At 31.5% G+C, this 15,793-nt stretch overlaps 5 protein-coding genes across 6 annotated transcripts; 3 read left to right on the forward strand and 2 right to left on the reverse strand.

Annotated features, from left to right (window-relative positions):
• Positions 1-578: 578 nt before the first annotated feature.
• On the forward strand, positions 579-3,284 carry LOC111686397 (DNA-binding protein RFXANK). 2 transcript variants are annotated; one of them, XM_046956713.1, is made up of 3 exons: positions 581-787; positions 1,393-1,682; positions 2,493-3,284. In XM_046956713.1, the coding sequence occupies exons 2-3, from the start codon at positions 1,633-1,635 to the stop codon at positions 3,241-3,243; spliced, it is 801 nt and encodes a 266-aa protein (XP_046812669.1). In that variant the 5' UTR covers positions 581-787; positions 1,393-1,632; the 3' UTR covers positions 3,244-3,284. The 2 variants fall into 2 exon arrangements, with proteins under 2 accessions (XP_046812670.1, XP_046812669.1); XM_046956714.1 differs by lacking the exon at positions 1,393-1,682 and having other exon boundaries at positions 579-787; positions 2,493-3,280.
• Positions 3,285-5,690: 2,406 nt separating this feature from the next.
• Positions 5,691-6,472, forward strand: LOC111686414 (NADH dehydrogenase [ubiquinone] 1 beta subcomplex subunit 9). Its single transcript, XM_023448774.2, has 3 exons — positions 5,691-5,890; positions 5,975-6,117; positions 6,184-6,472. The coding sequence occupies exons 1-3, from the start codon at positions 5,796-5,798 to the stop codon at positions 6,375-6,377; spliced, it is 432 nt and encodes a 143-aa protein (XP_023304542.1). The 5' UTR covers positions 5,691-5,795; the 3' UTR covers positions 6,378-6,472.
• A 10-nt stretch (positions 6,473-6,482) lies between these two features.
• On the reverse strand, positions 6,483-7,313 carry LOC111686412 (DET1- and DDB1-associated protein 1). The gene has a single exon (XM_023448773.2). It carries the CDS (start codon positions 7,092-7,094, stop codon positions 6,792-6,794), a length of 303 nt encoding a protein of 100 aa, XP_023304541.1. The 5' UTR covers positions 7,095-7,313; the 3' UTR covers positions 6,483-6,791.
• Positions 7,314-8,772: 1,459 nt separating this feature from the next.
• On the reverse strand, positions 8,773-9,900 carry LOC111686415 (dolichol-phosphate mannosyltransferase subunit 1). The gene is made up of 3 exons (XM_023448775.2): positions 9,695-9,900; positions 9,402-9,612; positions 8,773-9,285 (listed from the first exon to the last, which is right to left on the reverse strand). The coding sequence occupies exons 1-3, from the start codon at positions 9,787-9,789 to the stop codon at positions 8,875-8,877; spliced, it is 717 nt and encodes a 238-aa protein (XP_023304543.1). The 5' UTR covers positions 9,790-9,900; the 3' UTR covers positions 8,773-8,874.
• A 3,974-nt stretch (positions 9,901-13,874) lies between these two features.
• Positions 13,875-14,590, forward strand: LOC111686401. The gene is made up of 3 exons (XM_023448765.2): positions 13,875-14,034; positions 14,107-14,184; positions 14,265-14,590. The coding sequence occupies exons 1-3, from the start codon at positions 13,945-13,947 to the stop codon at positions 14,502-14,504; spliced, it is 408 nt and encodes a 135-aa protein (XP_023304533.2). The 5' UTR covers positions 13,875-13,944; the 3' UTR covers positions 14,505-14,590.
• Positions 14,591-15,793: the final 1,203 nt, after the last annotated feature.

The following is a 15,793-nucleotide window of genomic DNA, read 5'->3' on the forward strand; positions in this document are numbered from 1 at the left end:
AGTTAGTTAGTTAGTTAGTTAGTTAGTTAGTTAGTTAGTTAGTTAGTTAGTTAGGTAGTTAGTTAGTTAATTAGTTAGTTAGTTAGTTAGTTAGTTAGTTAGTTAGTTAGTTAGTTAGTTAGGTACTTAGTTAGTTACTTACTTAGTTAGTTACTTAGTTTATTAGTTAGTTTGTTTGTTAGATAGTTAGTTAGTCAGATGGTTAGTTGATACAAATATATGCCTGGGTCTTATAATATTAAGAGGAGCCTGTCCAAAAATTTAAATTTGGTTCTGCAACATTTAACAAATCTTGTCCAACAAAAAGAGTATTAAATTCCCCCGAAATATATATGCAAGAGTAAAATAAAACAAAATTCCCCAATTACTTAAATAAAGTCCACTGTTAAAAACTATACACCACGATAACAAATCAACATGATGGTTTTAAAAAAGCAACACTGTGTTGACAGCAACATGTTTACTCACATACACACCATGAGATTGTGGTAAAAACAATTGTATTTATACAGTACCGAGGTAAATAGCTTTGTTGTGTGGTAAAGCAGAAGAAAAAGAAGTAGAAGAAAAAAAAACGAGGAAGAGGTGGTGAATTTAAAAGAAATTCTTATTTTGTGTGTGCAGAAAAATTCCAATTATTCTCCTCTTCTCGTGTGTTGTATATACGCGCAAAAATAAATTTTGGATTTTAAGCTGCGCAAATTATGAAAAAAGAAAAGATTTTTTTTATAATTAAAATACACCTCAATTAAATAAATAAGTTGCTTAAAAAAGAGCTAAACAACGGGTAAGTGAAAAATTAAATTGTACGAAAAAAATTTAAGAAATTTGTGAAAAGTGTACAAGAGGAAAAATTTCACCGCCCTTTTGGCAAACACATTTTTTCGTTTCGTTTTTTTTTTTGTTAAAAGGCGGCCATTTTTTCTTATTTTTTTCTTCTAAATACTTGTTTACACAACGAAAACCGTATATTGCTCCAAAAAGGCGTAGTAAGAAAAAAACAGCGACAAGTTAATATAAAATACAAATACAACAAAGAGCATTTCTTTGTTCCGTTTTTTTGTTTGCTTTATTTTTTCTTTTATTTTTGCTAAAAAAAAAACTCTTGTCTGTATAATGCTAAAATGCCACTCCTGTTATTTTTGCGTACCATAGTTTTTTTTGTTGTTTTTTTATATTGCTTTTTGTCTGTAGTTTTATTTTTCTTGATGTACTCTCTTTGTATTTTTATTTGTGCGCGATTTTTTTATAATGTCTTTCTGTGTTCTGCCTTTAGCTGTCTTTCGTTAGCAGTTCATTCACATTTTGCTTAAATTCTTTGCTTGTGTTTTTTTTCTCTGGTCTTTTTTTTATAACGTTGTTTTGTTTTTGTGTCGTGTGTGTATGTTGCAGGTGAAGTTGTAGCAGACAACGACGGCGTCAACGTCAAACGTCTCCCCTATAAGCTTGTTGTTGGAGAAAGTGAGATAAACTGTTATTTTAACATAAAGTTGAAAAAAAAAAAAACAACAAAAGTAAGAGAGAAGGAGACAAAACATTTTGCTAGCAGAAAAACAACAATTTATCGTGCGTCAAGGCAAAACGTATTTGCAAAAAGAAAAACAACAAAAACTACTACTACTACATACTATCATGTCTTCCTCGCCGGCAAAATCACCAGCAATCAACGATGATTGTAGCCGGTAAGTTGTTGTTGTAGAATGAAAAAAAATAAGAAAATGATTAGAAATTATTGTGTGGTCTTTGGTGGGAATAGATTTTTAAGTAAAAGATAAGAGAATGAATAAAACACACACACAAAAACAGTATTGCCAGTTGCAAATGTTAAGGCAAAAATAAAATATTAATATAAACCCTAGGTTTCTATAGTTAAAACGAAACTTTTCGACTTTTTGCATTTAGTTAAAAGTCGACTTTTAGACTTTTTGCATTTAGTTAAAAGTCGACTTTTTGCATTTAGTTAAAAGTCGACTTTTTGCATTTTATGAAAAGTCGACTTTTCGACTTTTGCATTTTATGAAAAGTCGACTTTTCAACTTTTTGCATTTATTTAAGTCGACTTTTCGACTTTTTTTCGAATTTTTCCGACTTTTCGACTATTATCGACTTTTCGACTTTTTTCGACCTTTTTCGACTTTTTTCGACTTTTTTTTGACCTTTTTCGACTTTTCGACTTTTTCCGACTTTTTTCGACTTTTCGACTTTTATTTACAAAGTCGACTTTTCGACTTTTTTCGTAGACAATAGTCGAGTTATCGACTTTTTTGGAAGAAAATAGTCGACTTCGACTTTTCTACTTTTTTCGACAAAAAGTCGATTGTTCGATTATTCGAAAGTCGATTTATAGAACCCTAATAAACCCCTGTTTTAAAAAGGATAACAATTACTTTTATTCCTTTTCATAAATGAAAATCTTCTGCATAAACTTTTTATAACATTTGTCAAAGATATCCTAGCAAAAAAAATCAATTATTTATATTTTCTTTTCACAGCCTTAAAATGTTACCCCACACACCGCCAACCAGTCAAGAATTCCAAAGACAAACTGAAACACCCTCACCTACCAACACCGCAACCTCGACACCCTTATCAACACCTAATTCTTTACATTCCTCTAGTTTTTTACATGATCCCACCTCTGGTTCAGCACCGGGTAAACATAAATCAGCCTTTCTACCCTATCGACCACAAGCCACGGTCCTAACTAATCTACAAAGAGGCAATACCGAGGCTACTTTCTGTCCCGTCGAGGTTAAGTTATCCTTTCACGAAAGAGCTGGCCAAGGAGAAGTTACAGAAGAACAAATTCACCAACAGAAGGCATCCGATATTGATGCTAAAGATTCTTTTGGTTTTACACCCTTACACTGGGCATGCTATTATGGTCAATTGGCTACAGTGCAGCCGTTAATCGAGGCGGGTGCTAATGTAAATGAAGAAGCACCGGAAATGGTTACTCCTATATTATTGGCCGCTTCGGGGGGACATCATGAGGTGGTACGGTTGTTGTTGGAAAAAGGTGCCGATTATAGACACATGGATATTGTGGGTAATACTGCATTAATGTATGCCGCTGCTGGCAATCATCCCCATACCTGTAATGAACTCTTAGGCAAAGATCCAGAAATTTTATCTACAGCCAATGAGAATGGTGATACGGCTTATTCGTTGTCTATCGAGAATGGTGCTACATTGGCACAGGCGGTGCTGGAACAATATTTAACATCTATTTTATCGTTATAGAATTAAGGAAAATCGTTTTGAATCCAAAAAAAAGAAGGTAAGAATTTAGGATCATTAAACTTTGTACTTAAATATTAAACTAAAAATTAACTAAAATTGAACTAAAACTGAACTAGACGTTACTAGATTTGAACTATGTAGAGCAGAACTAGAACTGAATTACAATTGAATTAGAACTGAAGTTGAATTGTACTAGAAATGAAATAGGAATGGCTTAGAATTGAACTAGGAATGGCTTAGAACTGAACTAGGAATGGCTTAGAACTGAACTAGGAATGGCTTAGAACTGAAATAATGACATAGAGATATATATGTAGATAGATGGATAGATAGATAGATAGATAGATAGATAGATAGATAGATAGATAGATAGATAGATAGATAGATAGATAGATAGGTACTATAGATACGACTGATGGAATTGACATGATTGATAAGATAAGTATATAACTAGGTAATTGAAAAGATGCATAACTAGATCATCATTCGATTTTCTCTATAACATTAAAAATTGTTATTCGTCTGAGAGTGAAACAGCAGCAGCAAAGAAGCCTATACATATTAACAACAACTTTCATAACTAATAAATTTACAACAATACAAATAATTCATAAAGTACTACTTCCGTTCTTAAACATGACATACTATTTTTCTTATTTTTTTTAATATGTACGTACATTGTAATTGTACAACAAAACATTAACAGTAAAAATGTCTCTGGGATTTTTTCGTTTTTGTTTTTTTTTTCTTCTCATTTTTATTATTTAAACATGATGCATTCCAATGCATTTCCTTTAAAAGAAAAAAATGCAAACGCAATAAAAATGCGATGAGAGAAAGGGAAAGGAGTGGCTAACTGAGTGTCACATGTGAGTGTGTATGCAGCAAGTATTTTGCATATTGATATATTCCTCCATTTGCGTACCGTTACTTTACTCATCATCATAAATGCTTTATTTTTTTTGCTTTGCTCTGTTGTTCTTGTTGTAGCATTTATAAACACAACAATGTTTTCATTCATTTAAAATATTTAACGTTTACACACTTTACTTAACCGCCTCCTTGCTGACAACCTCCCCCCAACCACCTACACTCGTCATTCTTTCCATCAGCCAAATTCAGTCTGAGTCGCATATTCACACACTCAGTCGTGTATTCGTTGTCGGTTTTCGTATTCGTTTTTTTTTTTTTGTCTGATGTTGATGTTTTGGCTTTTGCTGCTTCTTTTTTTTTGTAAATATTTTTGATGTTGTTACTATTATTATTATTGTTGTTGCCGATTTTGTTGTATACTGTGGCAATATGTCAATGACGTGTTGGCGTTGTTGATCTCGTTTTTATTATTATTTCTTTTTTTCCCTATTGATGTTGCATATGTTTTGTTTTAATATTTCTTTTCTACTGCATTATTGCATTATTACTTTTGGTATTTGTTTGATGTTGTTGCAGTTAAAAACTGCATGTTGTTGTTGACGCTGTCAGTAGTGTTACATTTATCGATAGTATGTAAAACGACCTCTTCGTTTATGTACATTAACTTCCTGAATAAGAATGAAATAATTATGAAGTTAAAGTATATAGGTATAACTTAAATAATTTTTCAGAAAATCAGAGAAAATCTTTTTTAAGACAAAAAACATATATTTATCTATTTATCTATCTATTTATCTGTCTATCTGTCTATCTATCTATCTATCTATTTATCTATCTATCTATCTATCTATCTATCTATCTATCTATCTATCTATCTATCTATCTATCTATCTATCTATCTATCTATCTATCTATCTATCTATCTATCTATCTATCTATCTATCTATCTATCTATCTATCTATCTATCTATCTATCTATCTATCTATCTATCTATCTATCTATCTATCTATCTATCTATCTATCTATCTATCTATCTAACTATCTATCTATCTATCTAGCTATTAATTTTTTTACATTTAAAAAGATTTAATGTAATCTTATTTTTTTTAAATTGTCGAAACTAGTACTTAAAAATTAAAATTAAAAACTAACCGTTTTAACAGGTACTGTATAAAGTCAGAAATTTTATTATACATGTCTGTTTTTTACAAACATTGAAACTCACCACCAGCAAGCAGTGTTGGGTAAGTTTTTCCAATATACTACACTTTTTTACAACCCAGTGACGTAAGATAGTAAACAGCTGTTTGTCTCAATGCTAACAATTCTTTTATTAAAATTGCTAAAAAAAATTGTAAATTCTTTTGTTAAAAAAACACTATATAACAGATTTTAAGCTATTGTTTTCTCTTAATAATAATTAAATTAAGAGAAAAGTTAAATTATTTAAATTTTTAATTATTAACTTAAGCAAAAACGAATAACTTTCAGTATTTTAGAGTTTTTTTTGTGATTAAATACTTTACCACACTGTTTACTTACTTTTTGGTGAATGTTAACTTGAAAGAAGAAGCAGCTTAGATTAAATGTCAAAATTTTGCTGTCTGGTTTAGAGCAAAAGAAAAACATTTCGATTTTTGACAAAAAATTTTCCCAATATATTAACTAAATATTCAATATGAATATACCTACTGGCATTGTTTCACATACCAGACAGGTGCAAAGCTTATACAAGAGAGCTTTGCGTAATTTGGAAGCCTGGTATGATCGCAGGTATGTGTGAAAAATGAAAAGGATTTTGCTGTATTAGGTTATGTAATTTTGGAAAATTATTACTTCTTTTATTTATATTTTTAGAGAAATTTACCGCTATAGAGCTTGTCAGCTGCGTCAGCGTTTCGAGGAGAATCGCAAGGTAACCGATATGGCTAAGGCTGCTCAATTGTTGGCAGTGGGTGAGCAAGAGTTGTTCAATACCCAACATTATCAGCCCATTAAACGTAAGTTGTTGGTGGGATTTGTTTAAAGAAGTAAAATTTTAAGTTTTTTAATTTTTTGTACTACAGAGGCTAACAGTCCTGGCGGCTGTGCTTTTGAACGTGAGGTCGAAGTACCCGACTGGATGTTGGACTATTGGCATCCTTTGGAAAAGGCTCAATACCCCGAGTACTTTGCTAAACGTGAACAACGTAAGAAGGAATTTGTTGCCTGGTGGGAGAAGCAATATGGTAAACCAGATCCCAAGGATTTGCACCACTAAAGTGATATATTTGGTTAAAACAAAATAAACGATATTTTAGTTAAAATTGCAAAATAAAGTTAAAAAAAAAAGGTTAACTGCCAAAAAATTAAAAACACATTTTTTACTTGCTTTTTTTAAATTTATTAAAAAAATTATAAATATTAAAGTAATTTGAAAACTTATTTAAATCCTGTTGTACGTTGTAAATTAATAATAATTCAGTTTTATGTTCAAAAAGAAAAACTTATGGAAAAATTCAACAAAATTTGTTAGATGTTAGCTACAAAATTGAGTTGCGCCGTTTTTTATTAGTTAAAGGGTAATGATTGGAGGAGGAATCGGAGCTATTGATGTATAGATTAGACTTTAAGCTCTTTAAATAGAAAAATAATAAGAAAAACAAAAACACTAATAATTTGTTAAACACACCACCTATTCGGCCTCTAAACGTGGACGCTTTTTACAGCTGTTACCCGCACCATTGGCCGCACTATTACCCTCATTACCATGATCACGTTTTTTGGGCAGAATCTTTTTATCCCATTGTTGTGTCAAATAGCGCAGCAGCACCGAACGTTTATCCAATACTATATGCTGTTCCGAGGGATAGTCTTCAGTGGGTAGATAGACGGAGGGTCGTTTCTGTGATGTCCTCATGGCTTGTTCCGTATTGAATTGTGAGAAGTTGTCGGCATTGTGACAGGGTAAACCCTTAATAAAATCAGTCACCGACATTTTTGTTAATTCTAATGTTTTAGTTTTTGGGAATTTTTATTTACAAAAGTCAGCAAGCTGCTTTCTGCGTGCTTTTTCGTTTATTTTTCTTTTGTTAAAATTTTTGCGTTTGTTTTTAAAGTATTTTTTAATTTATACTTAAGTTATTTGCTTAATAAGGTTTTCGTGAATTTTTGTTTAAGTTTCGAAATTTTTTAATAGTTTTCTATAAATTTTAATAGAAATTTTGTGTGTTTTTTATATGTTCTTTGTAATTTCTTCTTCTTTTGACGTTTTGTCAATTTAGTAATTGCAGTTGTTGTTGTAATTTAAATTTTAAACTTGGCAGCATTGATGAATCATTGGCTCAGTGTGGCCAATTGAGTTAGAAAAAATAGTTATTAAAATAAAACTATTGGTGGAATCAAAATTTAATTTTGAAATATTAAATAAAAAACTGATTTCAGAATATTATTGAGGTAAAAACAAAAAAATGTCGTGAAAAATATTTTTATTCAAATTAAAAAGTAAGAAATTAAGAAAAAGTTAAAAATTAACAAAAAATTACCTAAATGAAAATATTTTTCATATAAAAAATTCAATTTGTTTTGAAATTGAATTGATCTCTTAATATTTACTTCTTATATTATCCATTGAAGGCTTTTTTTTAAGGAATTTTAGGCAACTTAAGTGATTTTTAAATTTGTTTGTTAAAAACTTTAATATTATTAATTTACTTTAATATTTGAAAACAACATAACCTTTTCTATAAACAATAGTAAAAATCATTAAAAAAGTAGCTAAAGTTATTTAAATTGTATAATTTTTATTATATAAACTATTTAAAATAACGCTTTTCTTAAATAAATAACTTAGTTGCCGACATTAAACTAACATTACTGTCAAGGAAAACTGTATTATCTAGAAAACCGTATTAACTGTTAATAGTGACATTAAACTTGGCATTACTGCAATAGACAGTATTATCAGTAGTAGCTGTATTTATGTTGTCAATTTAGTTAAATATAAAACGCGGGAATAAATACATAAAGCTTTTTCATTTTCCTTCTTAATATATTTAATTTTTAAGTAAATCTAGTGATAAATCTTGATAAATTAATTAATTTAAAATAAAATTTAAACGGAAACCAACAAAATTAAAGTGTTTTAAGAAAACAAGGCAACGATAAAAACATGCAAACTTTTTCGTTTTTTCTTTTTTTTTTTTTTTTGGGTTTTGATTAGGATGGCGGTGCATCAAGCACTCATATTGCCAGGTTATCACACGTTTGTCCAGAGAAAACCCCACCAACCGACCTATACCTTCATATAGGAAGTTGGAGCATCCGGACTTGATTTCATCAAAAGTATTAATGGTCTCCACCAGTATATATTTGAGTTTAAATGGTCTCCACCAGGTTATATCGTGAGTATTTTATGGTCTCCACCAGTTAAAAACGTTTGAGTATTCTATGGTCTCCACCAATAAAACATAACCTCACTTGAGGTAAAACGAAAGCACGAGGTTAATGTAGACAACATGTAACTTTGAACAGTTACATGAAGTAATACATTACACCAGTGCGAGCGAGACGCAAAACTGTCGAAAGCCAGGCAACAAACACAAGCCTGAACGCGTTTAAGAAATAATCACGATGACGCGAGAGTTGTTCCCCAACTCAGACCTGAATTGCGACTGTCGTTTTTTCTTAATGCATATTTTAGTTTTTAATAATTTTCGTGTGGAATTCCATAATTACAAAGTTAAAATATATAAAATAATAAATAAAATATATACAAATTAAGTGGTAGCAAATAAATACAATAAATTTTTGGCAAATTGCACAATTTCCGTACCGCCTAGCTTTGAAGTGCCATAAACACGATCCACAAATGTAATGGGTACCTCACCCACTGAAAAACCATGTTGACGAGCGCGCACTAACATTTCCATTTGGAAGACATAACCCTTTGAGACACAGCTGGAAATGCACTTTTCCAATACCGGTTTTTTGTACAGCCTAAAAGAGCCGGTTAGATCAGAGGCTCGGGGACGCAAGAGAAGTTGTGACAAAAAGTTGGCACCACGGGAAATTAGCTTGCGCTTAAAATCCCAACCAAAAACACCACCGGAACCCTGATAACGAGTGCCGGACACAATGTCATAGTCGTGTTTCTTTTGCAGTTCAATGAATTCAGGTATAAATTTAGGCTAGAAAAGAAAAAGATTAAAAATCGAAAAGAATTGGAGCAAATTATGAAAAAGTTTATAATTTTCAAAAAACTAGTCATAATTTAAACTTTGCTTTTAAGAAAAGTATTCCTTACATGATGACTCAAATCAGCATCCATTATAATGATAAAATCCCCAGTGGCATGTTGTATGCCATGTATGTACGCGGTACCCAAACCCAATTTTGCTTTACGTGGTCTCAACAGAATCTTATCTTCACCATAGATTTTTTGCAAATCTTGAGCCACTTCTAAAGTACCATCTGGACTACCATCATCTATGATAATAACTTCAAACTTATAGCCACTTTTGTGCAACAAAAGATAAACAACACTCAATATTAGTTAAATATTCTTTTCCAAATAGAAATAGTTTTTCTACTGCTCACCTTTCATTTAGATATTTCATTATTAACCATATAATAATGGGTAAATTTTCCTTTTCATTGTATGTGGGTAATAATATACTATATTTGTGATCCATTTTTATAAAGATATTCCTTAAAATTTTCTAATTAATTAAGAAAAATACAAAATTCTATTAGTTATGCTAGAAAATACAACAAAAATGATAAAGAAAAACAGTGACGTGCCGTAAAACTGTTTAATCCTAAACAGCTGTTTAACGGCATTACCTCTTTAACTTGTCAATATGATAAAGAGTTGCCAGTTTTAACTGATTAGCAATAACAGGGTTGTTTTTTTAAAGCTACCAGATGGCATTTTAAACAATATAACGGTTTAATCTATTCGAATTAACTAAAATCAAGAAATTTAGTTTTGTTTTGAATATTTTTGTTAAAATATAATTAAAAAAAGAAAAATTAAAATAAAAAAACGTAAAGTTTTCTTATAAATTCAATAATTTTGTTAATAATTATAATGTTTTTTATATAAATTTAAATTTTTAATAACAACTGCGCATGTGTTAGTTCCATATGTCAAACTTAAATTTGTCAGATTTTTTTTTTTACAAAACTGTCATTTTTTCTAAATCTATAACAAATTGGGGTTGTCTTTAGTAGTTATTATCCTGGTCAGGCGAGAAGAAATTGTGCTTAAAAAAAAGAAAAATTTTAGAAAAAAATATATGAAGAAAGCAATTTAATTAAAAATTATAATAAAAAAGTGAAAAATCAGTGGAAATAAAATATAAAAATTAAATATTTTATAAAAAAGGAAAAATAAAAAAGTCTAATTTATATATTCAAGCAAAAAAAGTGTTGCAATTAAAAAAAGTGTTAAAATAAAATCAAGAAAAAAAAATCAAATACCTTTACTTTCCTCAGCACAGCAGTCAGCACCAGGCACTCTATGCTTCATTATGGCTAAAAAGATTCCCTTTAATGTTGTTTTTGCTTCTGGTAAGTTTAAGTTTTTCATTAAAATATATTTAAGTTTTTCCTTAATAACTAATAAATAATAAATTAACTCCCTTTTTTATGCTATACATTTAGTATATATAGAGCTTTAAGGTCATTTTAAATCGTATGCCCTACCTTTGTTGGTTCTTTAGTAAAGTGTAATCATTACAAATGTTTATGTTGTTTTTGTGTACTTGAGAAATCGATAAATCTCTGTCGCTCTCTGCTCTTTTTTTTTGTCTTTAGCTAATAAATGCCATCAAAGTTTATAGACATTTCATTTTTTTTTTTGATTTGAGACAATTTTTCTGCATCTTTTATAGAAGAAAAATGTCATTAAACATCATGATGTTAGCAAATTAACACCTTTTTAAGTGTAAGCAAGAGGGTTATGTGAGGCACGTGTGTTATTTATTGCTGTGTCGTTTTTGTCTGTGTTGTTATGTTGCAGGGAGAGGAAATGTTTTTGTGATTTATAAGAGGAAAGTGGAAAAACTTCATTAGCTTTTCGTTCTCAATAAATTTTAGCTTTAAAACTAAAATTTTATACATGGATCCAAGTTTATTTGAGAAAACTCCGGAATCAACACCGCAGTAAATTTTTTAACCCTTCTTACACCGGTGTTAAATTTGTTCAATATGTTAACCCTATACCAACAATATTTGGCATTTAAGTCACTTTTAAAATTCATATTCTGATTCCCTTCATCCATACTTCCAATTTAAAACATTCAGTCTGATAAAAAAAACTCAGTTTGAAATGAGTATGTATTCCATCAAATCCGAAGAATTACACCTTGATCTCTATGGGGCCTGTTGTCTTAGACTAGAACACTAACCACTAACCTACCGGAGGCCAGGTTTGAACTTTCTATTGTACCATATTTTGACATACTTTGGCCTATGGTCAAACTTTTCAATCGAACGGAAATCGTTGATCAGTTTCTTCCACTTTTGCTCATTTTCTTAACTTGATCTGCCTGGGACGGACAATGCCGGCAGAGATTGAGTAATCTATATTATTATCCTCCTTATTAATGATAACATTAATAAACAACTTCATGTGAAAGCATCAGCTCTCAGTGGGTTGTGAAGTATTTGCCAAGGAAATAGATTAGAAATTAGACTCTTGCCGAATCCGTCTATGTAGTTGTAAACGGATGTGATACTTTTGAAATAGCTTGGAAATTATATTATGGCTTAAGCTATGGTCATATGTATATTAGAAAGTTTAAGTACTCGAATGTGATCCGCTGTCTGACAAGTACACAAATTGTCGACAAAGTTTTCCTTAGGTCCTATAAGGCCGAATGCGTCTATGTAGTTGTAAACGGATGTGATGCTTCTGGAAGTAATGTTATGGCTTAAGTTATGACCATACATAAGATATCTTAAGTACTCAAACTTGGTCCGCTGTTTGACAATTACAAAAATTGTCAACAAAGTTTTCTTTAAGCACTAAAAAGCGACGGTAATGGATAGTGTCTAGCTTACTTGAAACCACTGCAGAAGAGGCAGGTATTTGCTGAAAGCATGGACCTTTTCGAGATCAACATATAACAACGACAACCCCGAAATTTCGAATCAGCAGGAGTGTCAACTGTCCTCTTTAAGCCGGCTTTACAACACAAGTAATATGATTTGTCAAAATTTTGTGTAGAAGAGTACGGATGGGATCGTCTAAAAGCAATATGTAATGAAACCATTCACAAATTGAGAGAGAATACGGGTGGCTATCTTCATTTTTTGAAATGATTCAAAAACAAGCAGTTTGCATTATATCAGGGATGTAAACACATACAAAAAAGTGAATCAGCTGTTTTCATCTTACTTTGTTATTGTTTATAACAATCGTGTAAACACAAAAAATATAACATTCGTAATTCAGCTCTGGGTGCAGGAAGACCGTCGTGCGTCGTTACCACTATTGCTTAAGGGTAATGAGGCCGTCCTTTTTGCTCTGCCTTCGAGAGTCATATAGGGAACCTTCTCAATTCCTCTGTCTATCCGTTATCGTTTATGAAATTTGGATTCTTTTGCCCGATATCATTCGGATACAACTGATACATCTTTGTATCGTTGCTCATGTAAACAGATTTTCGACGATTCTCTTAAGAACTCAGGTAGTAATGAAGATCGAGACAAGCAAATGTACATTAGAGCGATACATTGTAAGATAGAGAGAAAGGAGTTGTTTTCAAGTTATGCTCCATGGGACCGATCCAAATTAAGATACCTCTAGTAACAATTATCTTTTATATTTTATAAAATGTTTGAAAACTTAAATTTCATCCTGTTAACCCACAACAGTACTCCAGTTTTTTGGAGAGTATATTGGGTTTGTGCTGATGTTTATAACGCATAATAATATTGGTCCAATATCCAAATTAAAGCATTTCAATCGGTTTAGAATCAGTTTCTTAGTCGATTTAAGTATGTCCATTCGTTTGTCCTTCCATTTAAACCTTGTAATCAAACTAGAGGTCGTAATTTTGATAAGATAATTCAATGGTTAAAATCGGTTCATTATTTCACCTAGCCCCCAATCAACTGAACCACGAATAGGGCTCTCTTTGATTCTACTTGACAGTTCGCGTGTAGTGAACTACCACGTAAACCAGGGCTTGTAAACCTTGTAATCAAACTACAAGTCGCAATTTTGAAGAAAATTCAACGAAATTTGGTAAATGATCTTCTATGGTACCGGAGACGAAGCCTATTGAAAATGGTTAAAATCGTTATTATTTCACCTAGCCCCCATACTACTGAACCCCCGAATAGGGCTTGTAAACCTTTTAATCAAACTACAAGTCGTAATTTTGGAGATAATTCAATGAAATTTGTCATATGATCTTCTATAGTATTGGAGACGAAGCCTATTGAAAATGATTTACATCAATCCATTATTTCACTTAGCCCCTATGCAGCTGAACCCCCGAATAGGGGGTTCAGTTACATGGGGGCTAGGTATCTCGACATAAAGCTAGAAAACAAAATTGATCAAGAAATTTTGACAAATCTTGTCACTGGCATTCTTTCAAAACTCTGACAGTTTTCTATACACATTCTGCTACCAACAATCGGACCACATTTTAGTCATCATCTTAAATAAATTGTAAAATAATTATACAATTATATTTATAAACTATTTCTCAACTACTCTCACTCAATAACATTGCCTATAAAAGCAACTAGCAATGTATCTTACCCAGCACAGTGTTTGTTATATAGACAGGATACTAGAAACTATTGAAACACTTTTGAAAATAATTAAAATGAAATTTTCTATTATTTTCCTTTTAATGACCATATTTATGGTTTCAAACTTACAACAATATCAAGCAGAAACCTTAGATCCAAAAAATGTAAGTGCAAGAAAATATATTTAATTGTTGTTATCTTAAATAAATAAATAAAATATATTTTGGTACCTAAAGGACTATACATTTAAGGATAATAAACAGGGTCAAGAAGTGTTGGTGGTGCCAAGAGACGTAAAACATAATGATAAGGGGGTGAGTTGTTTTGGTTTTGGTATTTTATAAGGAAAATAAATTTGAATTGTTTTTTTTTCTGTTTGTTTGTTTTGGATAAGGATAAGGATAAAACAGTTTTAGAAAAAGCTACTCATTTAAATGATAATAAATCTGTAACAACAAACACTGCTGCCAATGAGAAAATTGGCAATAATTTGAAAAATTCAACAACACATTTGAAGGATGATAAAGGGGTAAATGCTACAAAAGCTACAAATGCTACAAATTCTAAAGTTGAGGTTGAGATGTCAGGTAATGAGTATAATTTGTGGGAGAAATTTAAACAACTATTTGGTTGATATATAATTGAATAAGAATAATAACTTTTTGTATTATTACTAACTATTGTTATGTTGTAATAAAACTATAGTTATGTATTTGAAAAGTTTATCGCTACTTAGAGTAGAGATCTTTGATAACAGATGTTTTTGTAGTTCATCTCATTTACCATTTTTTCGAAAATTTTCATCGCAATCAACATTACTTTAATATGCCCCCGGGGGCTTTTGCAATCCATCTTATTCACTAACTTTTTAAACGCAATCAACATTAATTTAATATGCCCCCCGGGGGCATATACCTTGGTGAAACCTCCACCTTGGTGTATTGCAATCCGGGGGTAGATAGGTGCTACCAATAACTCTAGTCGGCCGGTGTTGGTGTTTACAATTTACTGCCTGGCTAAGTGCTTCCATAAATTGAAAAGAAATCTAACCAGAGAACCACATAATCTGGTACTATGGGTGGGCAGTTGCCCGCAGGACTATATCCTGGATAGTCAGTTGGTTGAGGTTTCTTTGGATTCCGCGTAGTGGTTGTGGTTTTAACCCAAATTTCCGGGAAGATTAAGTTGCTGTTAAAAGACTGATGTAAGGTAAAGTCAATATTTCGGGAAAAATTCTGTGATGTTGCCGAAAACAACAGATACCCCACAGAGGAGTGACTGTGGGACTTAGCGTTCGAAATGAGTTGGTATTAATTGTATATGGTATGGGATGAATGTGGGTTATGGCGGGCCTCACCCACCCGTTTATCTATAAGAAATGTGTCGTATGTTTTACTCTTTTATGAATGTGTCGGTTAAATGAGAAGTGTGCTGGGTTGTCTGATATCATTGAATTTTCCTTCTTTGTCCAGATATGTTCATAGCAAACTCTGTTCATATCAGAATTACCACAGTGTGTCCCTGTAAGAACAAAGTCTCGCCATATTTGATGGATTCGTACTTCGCCAAATCAACAGAGGCCATTCCATCTGCGTGGTTGTAAACGGAAGTGATGTTTAACATCTCGGAAGTTATGCAACGGGGCAGTAATGGTCACGGTTTAGCTCAAGTACTCTAGCAAAGTGCTTGCACATGGACCGGCTTAAGCACTTCGATAATATGATTAAAAGAGATTCATTCATTCTTTTCAACGGCTTCCTGTTCAACGAATTTAACTTGAAGATAGATAAAGACACAAGACACATTGGACAGTCTATTCTCTTCTTTACGATGATGATTATTAGTCTTTATAGATCGTTCCAAAAACTTGAGCAATTTGGAAGGTATATCGTTTTCTATTAAGTAAATTCTATTGGACAATCA

The sequence above is a fragment of the Lucilia cuprina genome, chromosome 2 (genome assembly GCF_022045245.1).
Source record: "Lucilia cuprina isolate Lc7/37 chromosome 2, ASM2204524v1, whole genome shotgun sequence".
Taxonomy (NCBI): domain Eukaryota; kingdom Metazoa; phylum Arthropoda; class Insecta; order Diptera; family Calliphoridae; genus Lucilia; species Lucilia cuprina.